Source organism: Hemitrygon akajei, chromosome 10 (assembly GCF_048418815.1).
Source record: "Hemitrygon akajei chromosome 10, sHemAka1.3, whole genome shotgun sequence".
NCBI lineage: Eukaryota > Metazoa > Chordata > Chondrichthyes > Myliobatiformes > Dasyatidae > Hemitrygon > Hemitrygon akajei.
In genome coordinates, this window is record NC_133133.1 from 113,941,264 (window position 1) to 113,961,450 (window position 20,187).

The window sequence follows — 20,187 nt, forward strand, 5'->3', positions numbered from 1 at the left end:
ATACTCCAAATTATCAATATTTAAGATGCGGTCCACTGCAATGGAGTCAGTCACCTGCAAGTTTATAGATGGAGTTAGAGTAGAATCTTGCCATACAGTTGTGACTGTAGAGAGAGTAGAGTGGGGGGGTGGGCTAAAACAATAGTTAGTGGATGCTGGAAATTTGAAATATATATAAAATGCTGGAAACATTTAACTGTATAGTTAGAATCTGTGGAAAGAGAAGCAGGGTTAGCAGGGAATTCTGGAGGAGGGTCTTCGATTCATTCTGATTCTCTCTCCACAGATGCTGATTTATAATTGATGTATTTCCAGCATTTCCCTTCTTTTCTGCCCAGTTATAATCTCAGTAGTTGTGGAGGCTGACTTGCTGGACAACTTTGCATTTATATTGCCAACAAAAATAATGTTATGGTTGAAGTGAGATCCTTGCAGGTGTCAGTTGTAATTTCAAACTCTGCTACCAGCTTTGTGGGTCCCTTTATGACCCATTCTGCTGTATCTCATCATCTACGTTTCCCAGCTCATGGTCTTTACATCTCGAACTTTGATCTGGCGAGGATTATTTCACTGTCGGCACCAGCACATGTTTACAGGTACTTCCCATTCCTGTACCAATGTGTCTGTCCATGACCTCCTCTACTGCCATAATGAGGTCAATCTCTGGTTGGAAGAGCAACACCTTATATTCCTTCTGGGTAGCCTCTAACCTGATGACACGAACATCAGTTTCTCTATCTTACAGTAATCTCTCTCTCCCCCCCACTTCTCTTTTTCCATCCCCTATTCTCGTTAACCTCTCACCACTTGTCTTCTCACCTGCCCATCATCTCCCTCTGGTTCCTCTCCACCTTCCCTTTCTCTTGTCTCCTGACATTTCCTATCAGATTTCTTCTTCTTTAGCTCCTCATTGCTTCTACCTATCCACTTCCAGCTTCTCACTTCATCCCCTCCCCCACCCTCCAACCTTCCTGTCACTTGGATTCACCTATCACCTGCCAGCTTGTATTCCTTCCCCTCCCCACCTTCTTATTCTGGCTTCTGCTCCCTTCTTTCCAGTCCCAATAAAGGGTCCTGGCCCGAAACATCTGATGTTTATTCCCCTTCATAGATGTTGCCTAACTTGCTGAGTTCTTCCAGCATTTTGTGTGTGTTCCTAAAAATTTCCAGCATTTACAGAATCTTTTATTATTTACTCATCTCAACACTGAACTGATTCCAGAACCTATGGACTCACTTTCAAAGACTCTTCAACTCATGTTCTCAGCATCATCCATTTATTTATGTCCCTCTTCTCCTCCCCCCCCCCCTTTGTGTTTGCACAATTTATTTTCTTTCGCACATTGGTTGTTTGTCAGTCTTTGTGTGTAGTTTTTTTGTTGATTCTGCTGTATTTCTTTGTTCTACTGTGAATGCCTGCAAGAAAATGAATCTCAGGGTAGTATATGGTGACATGAATGTACTTCGATAATAAATTTACTTTAAACTTTGATTATCTGAGCAACTAAGCGGAGTTTTGGTGATTCAGAAATCTTACAGTAGAGGGGAAGAAACTGCTTCTAAAACATTGAGAGAAGGATCAGAAGTGGAAAGAGTGAGCAGTTACAAGTTCCTGGGTGTCAAGATCTCTTGAGGACCTAACCTGTCCCAACATATTGATGCAGTTATAAAGAAGGCAAGACAGAGTCTATACTTCATTAGGAGTTTGAAGAGATTTCATATGTCAACAAACAAACTCAAAAACTTCTATAGATGTATCATGGAGAGTGTTCTGACAGGCTGCATCACTGTCTGGTATTGGCGGGGTGGGGCGGGGGGGATGTTGCTACTGCACAGGACCAAAAGAAGCTGCAGAGGGTTGTAAATTTAATCGGTTCCATCTTGGGTACTAGCCTACAAAGTATCCAGGACATCTTCAAGGAGTGGTATTTCAGAAAGACAGCGCCCATTATTAAGGACCTCCAGCACCCAGGGCATGCCCTTTTCTGACTGTTACCATCAGGTAGGAGGTACAGAAGCCTGAAGGCACACACTCAGCGATTCAGGAACAGCTTCTTCCCCTCTGCCATCCAATTCCTAAATGGACATTGAACCCATGAACACTATCTCACTTTTTAAATATATATTGTTTCTGTTTTTTACACGATTTTTAATTATTCAATATACGTATACTGTAATCGGTTTATTTATTTATTTCTTCTATATTATGTATTGCATTGAACTGCTGTTACTAAGTTAACAAATTCCACGACACTTGCAGGTGATAACAAACCTGATTCTGATTCTGTGCCTCCTATACTGAGTGAGCAGCATGGTAGCGTAGTAATTAGCATAACTTTTCACCTTTTCACAGTTGCAGCTGAAAGGTTGGGCTTAAATTCCACTGTAGTCTGTAAAGAGTTTATATGTTCCCCCTGTGATCCAAAGATGGGCTAGTGAGTTGTGAGCATGGTATGGCGGCACTTACAAGTGCCCCGAGCACATCCTCAATGAACAATTCATTTTACTGCATGTTTTGATGTACACTTGACAAATAAAGCTAATCTTTCTCTGATGGTAATAATGTGAAGAGGGCATGTCCAGATGGTGAGGGTAAAACACTTAAAAGTTACTTGGTAACTACATTGAAAACATGTTTACTGCAACTAACTGCCTGGAATGCAGACTTAAATTAATATTGCTGAAAGAAGTTGTGCATTTGCTTTTATTTCCTCTGTAAATCACAAATACTTGCTTTCAACTGTCTTATATTACATTTCACCTGTAGTTTATAAGTGCATTATTTATACAAGAACTATAACATTATTATAAACAATGCAATAGAATGGACTCATTCTAAGTTGTAGATTTAGGTGCTAATGTTCTATCTCTTAGAAATGGCTATATATTTCTCTCACTCACCCACTTAATGGCAAAAATATACACACTGACATTTGCAGAGTCCTTTTGATAAAGGCAGATTACTCATGCTCAGTTGTTGCTCTGCATTATATATAAGTGACTTTAGTTTGGTTTTGAAGGACAGAAGTAGACATATGAGGTATTAAGTGCTGAACATTTAATTTGAAATGCTGGAGATCAAGGAAAAAGCCATTGGAAAGATGTGAAGAATAGATAACATCAGAAGAAAGTGGAGCAGGAGTAGGCCATGCAGTCTCTCAAGCCTATTGCATCATTCACTAAGATTATAGCTGATCTGATTTTGGTCTCAATTCTACTTTTCAATCTGTTCCCCACAATCTTTGACTTTCCTGATGAACTGACACTTATCAATTATAACTTGAATATATTTAATGGCTCTTTTTCAAAGCACTTTGGAATGATTCCAAATTATGATTTTTCTGAGTAAAGAAATTCCTTTCATCTTCAGGGGCTGGCCCTTTCTTTTGGAGCCATGCCTTGTTGTTCTAATTCCCATATAGGAAAGCATCAGTGGCTATATTTCATTTGGAGTTTGAGGAGGTTTGGTATGTCACCAAAAGACTCTAACAAATTTCCACAGATGTACTGTAGAGAGCATTCGAACTGGTTGCATCACTGTCTGGTATGGAGGGGCCACTGCATGAGATCAGAAAAAACTGCACAGGGTTGCACACTCAGCCAGCTCCATCATGGCCTTTAGCCTCCCTAGCATCAGGACATCTTCAAAAGGCGGCATCATCATCAATGAGGAGATAAGGTATAGGAGCCTGAAGACACACACTCAATGTTTTAAGAACAGTTTTTTTCCCTCTGCCATTAGATTCTCTTTTTTGCTCTCTTTTTGCACTATTTATTTATGCTCTTAATTCTTTATATTCTTAACATCTAATTCTCTTAACATCTAACCTGTCAAGCTCCTTCAGGATCATATGTGATTCAATGAGATCACCTGCCTTTCTTCATGTCAGAATCAGAGTTTTCACTGATATGTTGTGAAATTCGTTGTTTAGTGGCAGCAGTAAAGTGCATTGCATAAAAAAATCTATGTTACAATTAGTTTTTTTTTAAAAAAGTAGTGCTAAAAGAGAGCAAATAGTGAGATAATAATGTTTATGGGTTCATGGTCCATTCAGAAATTTGATAGCAGAGGGAAAGAAGCTGTTCCTAAAATGTTGAGTGGGTGCATTCAGGCTCCTGTACTTCCTCTTTGATGGTAGAAATGAGAAGAGGGCATGTCCTAGGTTGTAAGGGTTCTTGGTGATGGATTCCACCTTCTTGAGGCATCATCTATTGAAGATCTCCTCAATGATGGGGAGGCTAGTGCCTGTGATGGAACTGACTGAGTTTACAACTCTCTGCAATTTTTCCAATCCTGTGCTTTGGAGCCTCCACCAGACAGTGATGCAACCATTCAGAAAGCTCTTCACAGTGTATCTGTAGAAATTTGCTATTGTTTCAAAGTAAAGTTTATTTCCAAAACTTACTTGCAGCAGTATCTCAAGCACATTGCGTCATATAAGCAGCAAGAAAAACATCTGGACTTGGAGCTGTATTCTTTAGCACACTGAGGGTAGGGAGGGTCTCTCTGCATTTAGGATCACTGCCAGAATCAGAGAACCTTTTCCTTCCCAGGGTCTCACCCAGATTGCCACCCAGCAATGAAAACTCTGCTGTGCCCTGTGACAAAACTGAGGATATTTGTTCAACTATGCAGCAGGGTCCAATCTGAACGGCTCCTGGAAAGCTAAGTCCTGATGAAGGGCAAACACGAGGAAATCTGCAGATGCTAGAAATTCAAGCAACACACACAAAATGCTGGTGGAACACAACAGGCCAGGCAGCATCTATAAGGAGAAGCGCTGTTGACGTTTTGGGCCAAAACCCTTCGTCAGTCCTGAAATGGTCTGAAATGTCAACTCTTTATTGCTTTCCACAAATGCTGCCTGACCTGCTGAGAACCTCCAGCATTTTGTGTGTGTTACACCAGATTGAACAGCATCATCCTCACCTTTCCACCCCTCTCCCACCGCATCACGTTATCCATCTACAGTGGAACTGCTTCATTAACGCAAGACATTCTGCAGATGCTGGAAATCCAGAGCAACCTGCACAAAATGCTGGAGAGACTCAGCAGGTCAGGCAGCATCTACAGAGAGGAATAAACAGTGGATGATTTGGGCCGGGGCCCTTCATCAGCATTAGAAAGGAAAGGGGCAGAAATGAGAATATTCATCTTTGGACTGCTTATCTTTGGAACTTATAATAATTGTAAGTCTTCCACTGTACTATTGCAAAGCAACAAATTTCATGACAATGGTAATAAGCCTATCTTTGATTCTGATTCAGGAATGGCAATGTGATCAGTCTTACATAAAAGTTCTCAGTATTATTTTGTTTTGCACAATTGTTCTGTGTTCTCAGTGTTATTTTTTTTATTTGCACAGCTTGTTGTCTTCTGCACATTGGTTGTTTGTGTATAGTTTTTTTCATAAATTCAATTGTATTTCTTTATTTTTCTGTATATGTCTGCAAGAAAGTGAATCTCAAGGTAGAATTTGACTACAAAAACATTTCTGTGCAAAAGTCTTAGGCATTCTAGCTCTCTATATGGCCAGGCATTCATAATGGCCATAGGATTGACTTCAATGGCACAAAACTACTGTGCCATGCCAATGGCTTTTGGGACCTCCTAGTAAAGGAAATCCTTGAAATAAAACTAGAGGAAAAGAATTTTAACGAAGACAAAGTTCTCGCTCTAACTAAAAACTAGAATTCAATTATAAGCAAAGTAGGAGAAGGTGAAGACTAACCAATCAGAAGGGATGGACAACAGGGTATAAATACCACTGGACTAGACTTACCCAGGCATCATCTCTGAAGAAAGAGGCGGAGTTTGTCATCGAAACATTGGTTATAATCAATACCTGTACCTAGCAGAAAACCCACGAAGAGTTTATAGATTCAGTTGTTGTTGTCCTAGGATTTTCATACAAACAGTTTCTAGAGACTGTTGCAGAAAATGATACAAAAACAAAATTCATCCACTGAGGGGCAGTTCTGTGGGCAAAAAAAGGCTTGTTAAAGAGGGAGGTCAGAGGAGAATGACCTGAGTGGTTCAAGCTAACAGGAAGGCAACAGTAATTCAGATAGCTGTGCTTTGCAACAGTGGTGTGCAGAAGAGCAGTTCTGAATGCACAACACATCGAACCTTGAGGTGGATGGGCTACAGCAGCAGAGACCCATGAACATGCACTCTGTGGCTGTTGACTTCATGAGAGCATGGAGTGATCACTCTCCGCTGAACATTGACGGTTCCTCCGTTGTGATTGTTAAGAGCACCAAATTTTTTGGTGTTCACCTAGCAGAGAATCTTACCTGGTCCCTCAACACCAGCTCCATAGCCAAGAAAGCCCTGCAGCGTCTCTACTTTCTGCGAAGGCTGAGAAAAGTCCATCACCCACCCCCTCATCCTCACTACATTCTACAGGGGTTGTATCGAGAGCATCCTGAGCAGCTGCATCACTGCCTGGTTCGGAAATTGCACCATCTCAGATCGCAAGACTCTGCAGCGGATAGTGAGGTCAGCTGAGAAGATCATTGGGGTTTCTCTTCCCACCATATCAGACATTTAGGCCACACGCTGCACCCGCAAAGCTAACAGCATTGTGAAGGACCCCACACACCCCTCATACAAACTCTTCTCCCTCCTGCCATCTGGCAAAAGGTACCAAGGTAATCAGGCTCTCACGACCAGACTGTTCAATAGTTTCTTCCCCCAAGTCATCAGACTCCTCAATACTCACGAGTCTAGACTGACATCTACATCGGTTATTATTGAAATTTGTCCTTTACTGTGCCTATTGTCTTGTGTATTATTAATTATTAATTAATTAATTAATTAATTATTGTGCTGCCCTGCTCTGTTTTGTGCACTTTATGTAGACCTGTGTAGGTCTGTAGTCTAGTGTTGTTTTTGAGTTTTACATAGTCTAGTGTAGCCTCAAGTTGTCTCACATAGTCTAGTGTAGTTTTGTGTTGTTTCATCTAGCACCAGGGTCCTGAAAGAACATCGTTTCGTGTTTACTGTGTACTGTACCAGCAGTTTATGGTCGAAATAACAATAAAAAGCGACTTCACTTGACTTTACTAGGTATAGGGTGTACCTAATAAAGTGGCCATTGATTCTACAGTATATTGCCCTAGAGCCGAGATTCAAATCAGCAAAGCTAAATGGAACTTTATAAGAAAATTAATCCAAAACTGTGACTCCCATTTTGTCTACAGTTGTGTCAAGTTGATCTTTCTCGTGTATCTTCCTTTGATTTTGTTTTGGACATTTAAGAATGCTTTCATGGGATTCTTCATTAAGATGTTAGAGGAGAGGTATGAACAACCAAAGTATAATACCAACATCGATTTTTTTTTCTGTGCTTTACTAGTTGCTAGGTAACATCAGTTGCAATCAACTCTATTCTACTCCAAAGTAGTTGTAATGATGAATGAATTGAAGCAATCCGTTCTCTTGTACAATCTAATAGAAGTATCTCATTGTCTTTTTTTTCAGGCTTTTAATAATGAATACATTACTTTCCACTTCTAGATCCTTTTCATTTTAAATTAGTTTTTCTTTATTCTATGGTGTATTTGTTGTTTCAGATGTTTCAAGTGCAAACAATATGATTCTGAAGGGTTTATTAAATTTGGCCATTTATATTTTATTATGGGCATAATAAACCAGAAAGCAAAATTTCTTTTTCAGTCTAACATGGAAGGTAATACAAAGATAGTAAATTTTTAAAAATTGTGCCAAGAAACCTTTTAAAATTTCTGTTCCAATTTGAATTCTGCATGAATTGGCGTCTTTTCCTCAGACTTGTGTGCAGTGTTTGTATTTATTGTTAAGAGTCCGCAGTTTTAACCTACTACAGGCACGACCACTGATCCACACAGCTCTTGTGAGAAGAGCTCTTGTGGTTATTTGCATGCTCGCTTAGAATAGGCAAATTTATTTCCAACCCTCGGATTTTCCCTTAATAGCTGTAAAGCACAGCTCTGTCTAGCACAGGATAACTAACCCATATGGATGAATTGAGAGTTTAGTCAGCTCCATGGCAGCAAGTCAATCTCAGATGGTAGCACCAACTATTGCTATTTATTTTGGCCTGTTATTGTCAGACAGTTGGAGGAATCTGATGGGGAACAAGGGTAATACTGTATTGTACATAAATAATGTATAAATCTTACAGTTACAAACCTCATTTTATCCCAAGGTTATGGAGGAATTGCATTCCTAGAAAATCATCCCTATCACAAATGTGAATAGCATAGACTTTTTCACTGTACCCTCAGTTATATGTGACAATAATTAACCAATTGCTAGAAGAGACTGCCAGGTCGGTTTCTAAAGCCAATCTCTTTAGGGTCCCATTGTAAACTGACAGTCTGCAGTTATTCTCCTTGGTAAACTAGCTCTATTTTCTGTATTCATTTTGTGTTTACATTTTCACATAGATTTTGTAATAGTGAATTTTTATTCTGTCGCAAATTATTTGTTAGTGATTTAAGAATTTCCATTTCCTGAGCTGCCATGACATGGGAGTACAGTGTAAAGTTCATCATCAGCCCAATATTGTAATCACCAAGCCGCTACCTAAAGGCCCTGAATGTTATTGAGGAAGTTGGTCACGAGGCTGAAGAGAAGCATGGTAATGGACTAGTAGCTAGACTAATCAACCAATAATTACAGACTAGCAACCAACAAAGCTAACAAATTATGAATTACATTGCAAGTTAAGTAGTGGACAAGGCCAAGATTGTCATGAGGATTTAAGTGTTTTAAGTCAGGCTACACCTATATTTTTATGTGCTTCCAAGTATCTTGAAACTTCATCCTTAATAATGGACTCCAACATCCAGCACTGAAGTCAGGCTCACTGTTCTAAAAATTCCAAACTTTTGCTGCTCTGCTTGAACATAATGTTTTAATAGTTTACCAATTACCAGTTACCAGTTACCAATTACCAGTCACGATGATTGAAGCCCTCAGAAAAGTCACAAAAGGCCCTGCTATTTCATGCTGCCTCGCCAAAACAAGTGATTGCTTGCATTGATTGAGTTCTGTCACTGAAAATAAAGGCTACAAAGATTTGAAATGCTCAGTCATTCCCAGGATTATCCTTGTGAACCTCCTCTGGACCTTCACCAATGCCAGCTCGACCTTTCTTAGAAAAGGAGCCTAAAACTGCTCAGGATACTCAAAGTGCATTCTGACCAATACTTTAAAAAGCCAAGTTATTACATACTTGCTTTTATATTCTAGTCCTCTTGAAATGAATGCTAACATTCCTTACTACCAACCTGCAAGTTAACCTCTGGGGAAACTTGAACGAGGAGTCCAAGTCCCTTTGCACCTCTAATGTCTAAATTTGCACCTCATTTAGAAAATAGTCCTCCTACCAGAGTGCATGGCCATACACTTCCCTACACTGTATTCCATCTGCTCGTCTTGATACAGTGCTATTTATTAAAATCTATGATAGGTTTCTTCCAACCTGAAATGTTATCTGTAATACTACCTATTTATTTGTTGAATAAATTATAACACTGAGAATGAAGCCGACAAAGATTTGAAGTATTCTATTACATTTTTTAAAAAATGCAGGAGTTCTTAGAAGGAAACTGATTAAACCATAAGCTAGGAAAAGTTAATTGCCATTGGAAATAGTATGAGCTAATAAATGAGTTGCCGTGGGTTTTTTGAATGCAAGTGGTATTTGTGTATTTTAACTCTTTGTAGGTCAATAAGAAAGTACTACAATGTTAGTACTTTAGACCTAGGAGAGTCCAGATGATGATCTGTTGCAACAGGGAAGATTTCCTGGTGGCCAACCATTCTAATTCCATTCCCCATTCCCATTCCAACATGTTGGTCCCACGGACTTCTCTACTGCCACAATGAGGCCACTGTCAGTTTGAAGGAGCAACACGTCATATTTCATCTGGGTAGACTCAAGCTGATGGCATGAAAATCAATTTCACCAACTTCCATTAATTTTTCCTTCTCTCCTTTTTTTGTTCCATTCCACATTCTGTCTCCCTCTTCCTCCTCCTCTTCTCACCCACCCATGGTGCCCCTCCTCCTTCCCTTTCTCCCATGGTCCACTCTCCTCCTATCAAATTCCTCTTCTTCAGCCTTTAGCTTTTCCACCTATCACCTCCCAGCTTCTCACTTCTTCCACCCTCCCTCACCCACCCACCTTTGCCCTCACCTGGTCTCAACTGTCATCTGCCAGTTCGTACTCCACCTCCTCCCCTCACCTTCTTATTGTGGCGTCTTCCCTCTTCCTTTCCCATCCTGATGACTGTTTATTCCTCTCCATAAATGCTTCCTGACCTGCTGAATTCCTCCAACATTTTGTGTATCTACAATAAGCTTCTTAATATTAAACACATAAAAAGCCACTATAATTGTTGAGCAGAAAATTTCAAATAGGTTAAAAGTAGAAGAGGAGTAAATATTTGTGATTCAAAGGAATGATCTAGTGGTGTCCCTTAGTGTCAGTGTCAGACGCTATTGTCCTTTTTAACACATTTCAGTAATGTACAACAGTATAAATGAACCCTATTGATCATTGAAGGGCCTGGATAGAGTGTATGTGGAGAAGATATTTCCTGTAGTGAGGGAGTCTAGGACCAGCGAGCACAGCCTCAGAATACAAGGTTGTCCCTGTAGAATATAGATGAAGATGAATTTCTTTAGCCAGAGGGTGATGAATCTGTGGATTTTGTTGCCTTGGGCGACTTTAAATCAGTTTGATAGGCTCTTGGTTAGTAAGGGTATCAAAGTTACAATTAGATGTCAGCAGAATGAGAGGGATAATAAATCAGCCATGATGGAATGGTGGAACAGATTCAATAGGCCAAATGGCCTAATTCTGCTCTGATGTCTTATGACCTTATATAGGCCAAAAAACATTGAACTGAACAGAAGGGACTTCAGGAAGCTGATGATAATCTGGTGAAGTGGACAAAGTGATTTCTAAATTGGTGAAGAGACAAGGGACCTTTGAAGGTGGAGTAATACACATCTTTGAAGTTGATAGGACAAATTAGGATGTTAAGTATATGTCAGTCCTGAATTTGTTTATGTACATTTGTTTCATTTACTAGCCATTACTGTTTTTGTGATGATGAGCCAGCTCCATCATGGTCACTAGCCTCCTCATCATTGAGTATACCTTCAAAAGGCAACGCCTTAAAATGGCATCATTCATAATTAAGGATCTCCACCACCCAGGACATGCCCTTATCTCATTAACGCCATCAGAGAGGAGGTATAGTGGCCTGAAGACTTACACTCAACACTTTAGGAACAGCTTCTTCCCCTCTGCCTTCAGATTTCTGAATGGACAATGAACATTACAGTAACCTCACTTTTTTTGTTCTCATTCTCTCTCTCTCTCTCTCTCTCTCTCTCTCTCTCTCTCTCTCTCTCTCTCTCTCTCTCTCTCTCTCTCTCTCTCTCTCTCTCTCTCTCTCTCTCTCTCTCTCTCTCTCTCTCTCTCTCTCTCTCTCTCTCTCTCTCTCTCTCTCTCTCTCTCTCTCTCTCTCCTTCTCTCTCCCTCTCCCTCTCTCCCTCTCTCTCTCTCTCTCCCTCTCTCTCTCTCTCTCCCTCTCTCTCTCCCTCTCTCCCTCTCTCTCCCTCTCTCCCTCTCTCCCTCTCTCCCTCTCTCCCTCTCTCTCCCTCTCTCTCTCTCTCTCCCTCCCTCCTTCGTATGCATTGTGACCAGTACATGTTAGCCCAATTAAGTGGAAATAGTTAAAAAGGTACAAACTACCATTTAACCGAGTAACAAATTATGTTTTTGAATGAAATACAGATCAAATTAGAACACTATCGATACTACTAGGGTACTATAAAATTGTATTAGTTCCTAATAATTATTGAAGGAGGAATTCATCGCATGCTGCCCGCGTTCTTTTAATTGACTGTAAATGAACAAAATCAGCACAGACAATGCAGATAATGGACTGCCTTCATACAATGTTTTTGATGATTGCATCCTCGAAATCTTCATTTTTATTTTAACATTGATTGTCGATACCTTCAGATTCTTCGTAGTGCCTAACTTGTTGAAGTAATTAAATAGTTTCTTTTTCACTCCCAGCTCTTTCTGGCATATCCAAGCCTGAATGCTTGAAATCGCAGTAAGCAAAACAGTTCTGAATTGTCTTACAGTTTATTCCTCGGCAACTATCAGTGACAAAAATCACTGCTTTTTGAACACAAGCACATGCAATTAATGCTACTTAAAAACTGTTTGCTCTAACAGCCACATAAGTACATACATCTGACACTAGTTAGAAACTGTTTGGCAACATGTTCCAATTAAGTAGCATAGTGCCCCAAATAAATGAAGGGTATCCCAGCTATTCTCTCAATTAGTTTTTGTATGTTAAGAGTTGGCCCAAGGAAGTGGTTGCCTGATTAACAGGTGGCCCAATTAACAGGAAATCACTGTATATGTATTTTGGTACAATGTGTTCCTATGCATGGAGATGGTGCAGTATTTGTTTCTGAAAAATAACTAAGTCTAAAAGTAATTATAAACTCATGAAAGAACTTTTGGAAATTGAAGACTGCTTTTACTAGACAAAAATGTCAAAATTTATCAACTTTTGTTCTCTACATGCCCAATTTAGTTGAAATCAGCGATTATGACAAATTCAGATCTTATGAGGTGTCACCTTTGTTATTTTCTGCAAAACACTTTCTTTCAGGTAATTACTGGTGCTTTTACTTTGAAATCCATTTCAGCCCACTCTCACTTCTCTGGCCTTTTCCCCCCACCTCTGAGTCATCCAGATCAGTAAGATTGGTCTGTAGCCATCATAGGCCTATTGAAAGCCATATATAACACCTTAAAACAAAATGAATGAAAATATAAATTCTGCCTATTTAATATTTATTGCTAGCATTGCGTTTTATCTGTGAGAACTAAAAAAAATGAATTTTGTGCTTGGTGCTTTGAGGATGACTTTTTTGATTTTATGTGTTAAAATTAAAATATCAAGTGTTTAGCATCTAGGATCTTCATTAGTAGTAAAATAGATTATGAAAGTCCTCCTGCAACTAATGTCAGCGCTGTCAGTAGTCCATCTATAAAGAAACAAAGATCTCTCTGAACATAACATCTTCCAGCCTCTCACCATTGAAAAATACTCCACTTTTCTATATTTTTCCAGCAAAGTGGATGACCTCACACTTTTCCATCATGCATTTCATCTTCCATGTCCTCACTTATTTCACCCATAGAACTGCCACCCACTGAATGTTGTTTTTTATTGTTTTGAGCACCATTATCAGTAAATTATAGAGACTGTTGTGTGTGAAGATCCCAGAAGATCAGCAATTTGAGATATTCAAACAACCCTATCTGGCACCAATAAGGATTTCACAGTCAAAATCACTTAGATCACATTTGTTCCCCATTTTGATGTTTGGTCTGAACAACAACTGAACCTCTGGACCATGTCTGCATGCTTTTATGCATTGAGTTGCTGCCACATGATTGGCTGATTAGATATTTGCATTAATGAGTGGGTATGTCTAATGAAGTGGCCACTGGGTGCATATCAAACATAGATGAGCTGAATGACTTCTGTATTACTCTATGGTTTCAAACTGATATACAAAGAATTTTGATTGTTGCATGAACTACTAGTATTGTTGTTCAGGTGTATTTTAAAAAGCAACAAGTATAGATAGCTGCATTTGGAAATGTCCATGTCGAACATTTAAATGTCCTTGCACATTAACCGTTATGATGAATAATATCTTGTCAGATTAATGCTAAGCAGTGCAAAGCTTGCCGTTTGGAAAACAGGTCAAATCTGACCTACTTCCACCACATACTAATGCTGATGTGATTATTCTGAGTTGCTTATTAATATAGGAAGGATGATTGTCAAGAACAGCTGGCACTCGGAGTAGAGGCTGTCCTTCATTTCAGCAGGATGCAATTCACTTTCGTTGCCTTAGTCAAACTGCTAATTATTTTGAGTGTAAGTCATTTTTTTATAGACAGTTACCTTTAAAGCAAAGACTGTGGATTATCTTGGTTTGAGCAAGGCTACTGATACATAGTTAGACAGGTTGCCACTGCTTTGTATTTTGTGCAGAAAATTATTGTTAAGCTTCTGTGGAAGAGGTAGGTCACCGTTTGTAAGTGTGAGGATGTCAGTCTTTATTAACTGAAATGGACAATGTTTCTTGAAAGCAAATGTAAATTAATTTTCCAGGAACAAACTGGGGAAAGATTATTTTCAAATTAGTTGTATGTTATCAGAAGTTTAATAGCTAACTGAATTGTTCAACAAGCACTGAATATTGTTTTAATGGTATTTTCACTTTTAATTGTAATTTTAATCTGATTCTCAACTAAGCCCTAGCAAAGTGTCGTTCAGGGACTGTAAATTGAGATGAAAATGTAGATCAGCTCTCCAATTGCTTTGTTACTGAAATGTGCTCAAAAGATGCCAAAGATCTCTACATAAAATAAGCAAGTATAAACATCGATAAAGTCACAGATAAAAATAACTGTTATATTTTGTGTTTCGCTTGTTCAGAAGAATAGAGTGGAGATAGTGAAGATAAAGTTGTGCAAGAAATTCTTAGGCTGCACTTGGAGCAGTGTTCGTTATAGAGTAAAAACAGCACAATTAAACTGGAAAGTGCATCCACTTGGATTATGTTAAGTGTGGCCATGGGGAGAAACTTTTGGAATAGGCAGGCCTAAAAGAGGATAAATAATAACTCTGACCTCTGATTGAGAAAGGTATCATTGTTTCCTCATTGAATCATCAGTCACAAAGAATATTGATTTAAAATATTCAGAGAGTTAAGGAAAGAGTGTGAAGAATTTTCTTCTCTGCAGCTGGGCATTGGAGTAAGGAATGCTTTCCCAGTGACTATTTCAGAAGTAAAAATTGGAAGCAGTAGCAGTTGTACAGGGCTTTAATGGAGGAGGCTTACTTTTCAATTGTTGTCACAAATACCCCTCTTGATATAACGATTTCTTGTGTTGTGTTTATAGGTTGGCTGGTTAGATGCATAGAGCACTACAGCATAGAAATAGGCCGTTCAACCTATCTCGATCTTTGCCGAACTCTAATTCTGCTTTGTCAAATTGACCTGCAGCTGGACCACATCCCTCCATACCCTTTCCGTCCATGTACCTATCCATATTTCTCTTAAATGTTGTTTAATGTCTTAAATGCTGGTGCCTTAGGAAGGCGGCGTCCATCATTAAGGATCCCTACCAGCTAGGACATGCCCTCTTCTCACTGTTACCATTGGGAAGAAGGTACAGAAACCTGGAGGCTAGTGTCCATGATGGAGCTGATTGAGTTTACAACTTTCTGCAGTGTTTTATGATCCTGTGCAGTGGCCCCTCTATACTTGACAATGATGCAGCCAGTTAGACTGCTCTCCACAGTACATCTGTAGAAATTTGCAAGTGTCTTTGGTGACATACCAATGCTCCTCAAACTCCTAAGGCTTCTGTCATGCCTTCATTGTAATTGCATCAATATGTTGGGCCCAGATGTATCCGCAGAAACGTTGACACACTGGAACTTGAAGCTGCTCACCTTTCCACTTCTGATCCCTCGATGAGGACGAGTGTGTGTTCACTCTACTTCTTCTTCCTGAAATCCACAATCAATTCTTTAGTCTTATTGACATTGAGTGCAAGGTTGTTACTACGACAACACTCAACCAGCTTATCTATGTTGCTCCTGTCTGCCTCCTCGCCATCTGAAATTCTGCCAACAATAGTTGTGTCATCTGCAAATTTATAGGTATCGCTTGAGCTCTGCTTAACCATACTATTGTGGGTGTAGAGAGGGTAGAGCAATGGGCTAAGCATACATCCTTGAGATCTGCCAGTGTTGATTTCAAGCCATCCCCCATGAAATTAAGTTATCTTCATCACCCTGGTCCTTGTCCTAGTGTTAATAATTGAATGAATTTGTTCTTGCTATTGTGTATTAGGCATCTCATTAGGTCAGGACTACATGGGAATCCATGCTCATGTCTCTCTTCTGGAGCCCACAGATGTTTAGGGACTATAACCCATCCGAATTTTGAGCATGCACCTTCCCAAAGGGTTCTGAAAACTTTATCGATGTATAGGTTGAAGTCTTGCCTGAGAGGTTATTATTAATTCATGAAATTTGAAAATCAGGTGTTGATTATGTTTGGCATTTGAGCCATGCCTACTCCAGTTCTCATGAAATACATGGGGATCCAGTTTCAGTGGGTTAAGTGGGAGTTCAGATTATTTAATGGTGTTCCTGACACAAAATGCTGGAAGAACTCAGCAAGTCAGGCTGCATCTATGGAAGGGAATAAATAATCAACATTTGGGCTGAGACCCTTCATCAGGACTGGAAAGGATGGGGGCAGAAGCCAGAATAAGAAAGTGAAAGGAAGGGAAGGAGCACAAGCTGGCAGGTGATCAGTGAGACCAGATGAAGGCAAGGTGGTTGGAATGAAGTAAGAAGCTGGGCGGTGATAAGTGGAAAAGGTAAGGGGCTGAGTAAGAAGGAATCGGAGGGAGGTGAGGAGAAGAGGCAAGGCAGAATGGGGAATGGAAAAAGAGAGAAGGGGAGGGGAGAGAAATTACTGGATGTTAGAGTAATCAATGTTCATGCTATCAGGTGTCAGTACCATAATAGTGTTACATGCTGATGTAGTCATAGAACACTACATCACAGAAACAGGCCCTTTAGCCCATCTAGTCAGTGTCAAACTCTTAATCTGCCTAGTCCCATCGATCTGCACCCAGATCATAGCCCTGTATACCCCTCCCATCCAAGTCCCTATCCAAATTTCCCTTAAATGTTGAAATCGAAATTGCATCCACCACTGATATGGTGGGCCTCTAGAAAAAACGTATTTCTCAACCAGATATCTGATGTTCTTGGTATAAAAGAATTCCAAAGGGAGATTGCGGTCTAAGAATAAAATTGCTTCCTGTGTGACATATCTTATAACTGAATATAAGTGGAGGGAATAGTTTAATTTGTAATAACTGTAGATCTACACATTTCTCCTAATTTTGAATGGTATTCTAAGTAAAATTGAAAGGAATTAAGAAAAGAAAATTTATGAGATTGTGACTCAATAGAAAACTGAACTGGAATCGCTGATACGGCAGAGAGGAGTCAATATAGGAGCTAATTTTATTGGCAGGCATGGAGAGATTAGATGCTTTATAGATTTCAAAGATGTTTGTGATATTAACTTGAAGTTCAAAAACAAGTTTTAATGCTTTGGGTTTGAGTACTGAAGGCAAATTTTTTAAAAAGAGTGTTCTCCAAATTCAGGGATAAATAAGGTGGTACTTGGCTACAGTGCTGTAAATCTGCTTTCATTTTGTTGTCCAGTTGCTGGGAGCAGAGTACAGTGTCTCGTCTTGTTCACAGGGACCAGTGTTTTCCTTTAGTTGTTCAGTCATTGATTAGTAGCCTTGCAGCTGCAGTTGCTTCAGCCTCCACCTGAGCGGCACACTGATTTCAGCTTATGGGTAGACCTGTGTCTCAGGCTGAATATCCACAGCATGAAGGACGAGAATCTGATGCGCCGCAGGTTCTCCCTGTGCGCTGGGCTTCCGAGTGTGCTCTCATCCCGTGTTGATGGACGGAAACTCACCAGAAATGCTTCTTTTGGTGGCTACAATGAGCTTGCTCCAGTATTATCAGGTGTGTAGTATCATTTGCTCTCCTCACAACAACTTGCAGTTTTTTGAAGCATTACTAACATATAAAAAGATTAAAATACAATGTGCTTTATTTTAGCTTAGAGGGCTGTAGTTTCGATTGGGTACAGAATATCGAGACAAAATGTGCCAGTTTCAATTACAATGCTTATCAGTCACTTTGTTTATAGAATTATTTAATACCTTATTTTGGACAACCTGGAATATCTGCAGCACTTAAGTAAGTACTTGCTAATTAACTGAAAATGAAAGAAACATTTAAGGAAATTGTTACTTTTTTGCATAAGCTTCCTTCATAACAAATTATTTACACGAATAAGTCATACAATACCTTTTCATTCTTACATTTAATGACAATTAAGCAAATTGTCAATTGTGAGGTTAGATTACTTTCTGGTGACAGTTCCAGAAGAGTACATAATTCAACAATCTGAAAGCACTGTATCTAATTTAACAGAGCACTTTTTTTAATATGGTGGTTTAAAGTTATGACCTCTGTATGCTTACTCATTGACAATTCCATCTCGGACTGTTCACTGTCTGCCTGGAGAACACGTTCATCAGTAACTTAATTAATCTTTTGCTCCTTTCAGGTTGAAAGTGAGATTATTATTGTGCCTCAGCTATTAATATGACAACTGTGTATTAAATGTCAGCTACAGTTTTAAGCCACAAAAATGATAAAGAATTAGCTGGCAGTGGTGTCTGGATGATTTGAAGCATTTGTGTAGAGGTATGTACACTCAGTGGATAATTTATTAGATACCTCCTGTAGTTAATAAAGTGGCCACTGGGTGTATGTCCGTGATCTTCTGCTGCCGAAACCCATCCACTTCAAGGTTCAACGTGTTAAGCATTCAGAGATGCTCTTCTGCACGCCAATATTGTAACATGTGGTTATTTGAGTTACTGTCACCTTCTTGTCAGCTTGAACCATTCTGTCCATTCTCCTCTGACCTCTCTCATTAACAAGGTGTTTTCAACCATAGAATTGCCTCTCACTGGATGTTTTTTGTTTTTCACACCATTCTCTGTTGTGCATAAAAATCCCAGGAGATCAGCAGTTTCTGAGATACTTAAGCTAGCCTGTCTGGCACCAACAATCATTCCACAGTCTCCATGTGTGTTTGTTTACTCTTTTTTTTAAACAATTTGTGCGATTTGATTGAGACGTTTCAGTGTGGAACTGGCTCTGTGTGCTGTAGCCTGCAGCCATCGATACAGTGCTGAACTGGCTGGCTCAGTGGCTATGGCTCCTGGACTGTTTCGAGGACTCTGCAGTTTGATGTTTAACGTTCTGTATGTTATTTGCTTGTGTTTTGCTGCTTGTGCAATTTGTTCTTTTGTTTTTTGTGCATTAGATGTTTGAAGGTCTTTGTTGTGAGGGGTTTTTTTTAAAGGGGTTTGTCACACGGTGGGTTTTGTTGAGGATTGTGTGCCCTTATGGAGGTGTGGACTTTAAAAATCAGACAGCAGTCTGCAATAGTACACTCAGTGCAAAGGTGAAAAATTTTTGGAAAAAGTGCAAAAATATTTACAGTGCAGAAAAATGGCAAAAATAACAACAATGACAAAAGAGAAAATGCAGGTATATACCATCAGACCAATAGGACTACATCTCCAAAGCATAAATCTAAAGTAAAACACATCACCTTACCGCACCCTCTCTCCCACCCCACTTACACCAAAATCAGCCCTTGAATAAGGATCTCCTTAGAATGCGGGAGAGGGGAATTGTTACCATGAGCCGGAACATTTACATAAAAAGAAAAGAAGGAATTCATAATCTTCTTTGGAATCACAAATGTCCACAAATACATTCATCACAACAAGATCACAACGACACCGCACAACAAAATCAGTCAATAACTAACCATTTTCCTGGAGCCAGCACTCTTTCCCATCCCCCCCAAATGAACTGTTCCACTGGGCCAGCACAGAGCACGTGCCAGCACAAACAGGACACACCAACCTATCAGTCAGGTCCCCTCCCTGAAAGCGGAAGCAACAACGAACAGGGCACACCAAGGAAGGCCACTGTCCTGTGTGCACAAGCACAAACAGGAGTGTCCATGCTGCGCATCAGCCCAGCGTGTGCACCCAACAGCATAACATCTGCACTGCCAGACAGGGTTACTGGGGGTGGGGGAAGAAATTACTTGTCTACGTGTTTTTATGCATTGAGTTGCTGCCACATGATTGGCTGATTAGATACTTACATTAAAGAGCAGGTGTACCTAATAAAATGGTCAATGACTGTAGGTTTCCTTTCGAATTAGGATTGCCTCCAGCAATGAACAACTTCATGATGTTCTTTTAGGGAGGCAGAGATCTTAATTTTTAGCAGATCTAACAAAGAAATGAGTAATCCCACAGACCAGGTATTTACAAAACCTTCAAATCCCTCTTAATTTCTTAAGGCATTGAATGTTTAAGCAATTTAAAATTGGTTTTCACCTTTTTGGCTATTCTCTATATATGA

General features: G+C 39.6%; 1 protein-coding gene across 10 annotated transcripts in view; it reads left to right on the forward strand.

Moving 5' to 3' along the window:
- osbpl8 (oxysterol binding protein-like 8) overlaps positions 1–20,187 on the forward strand; it is a 212,892-nt gene that overhangs the window by 105,295 nt on the left and 87,410 nt on the right. Inside the window, exons 1-2 of one of the 10 annotated variants that reach the window (XM_073058771.1) lie at positions 13,927–13,986; positions 17,413–17,688. The exons of 8 other annotated variants lie outside the window; for them this stretch is intronic. In XM_073058771.1, coding sequence (XP_072914872.1) covers positions 17,547–17,688 — 142 coding nt within the window. In that variant the 5' untranslated portion in view covers positions 13,927–13,986; positions 17,413–17,546. Of the gene's footprint in view, positions 1–13,926; positions 13,987–17,412; positions 17,689–20,187 lie in introns of those variants that run through there. One more of the 10 variants, XM_073058769.1, reaches the window with a different exon arrangement.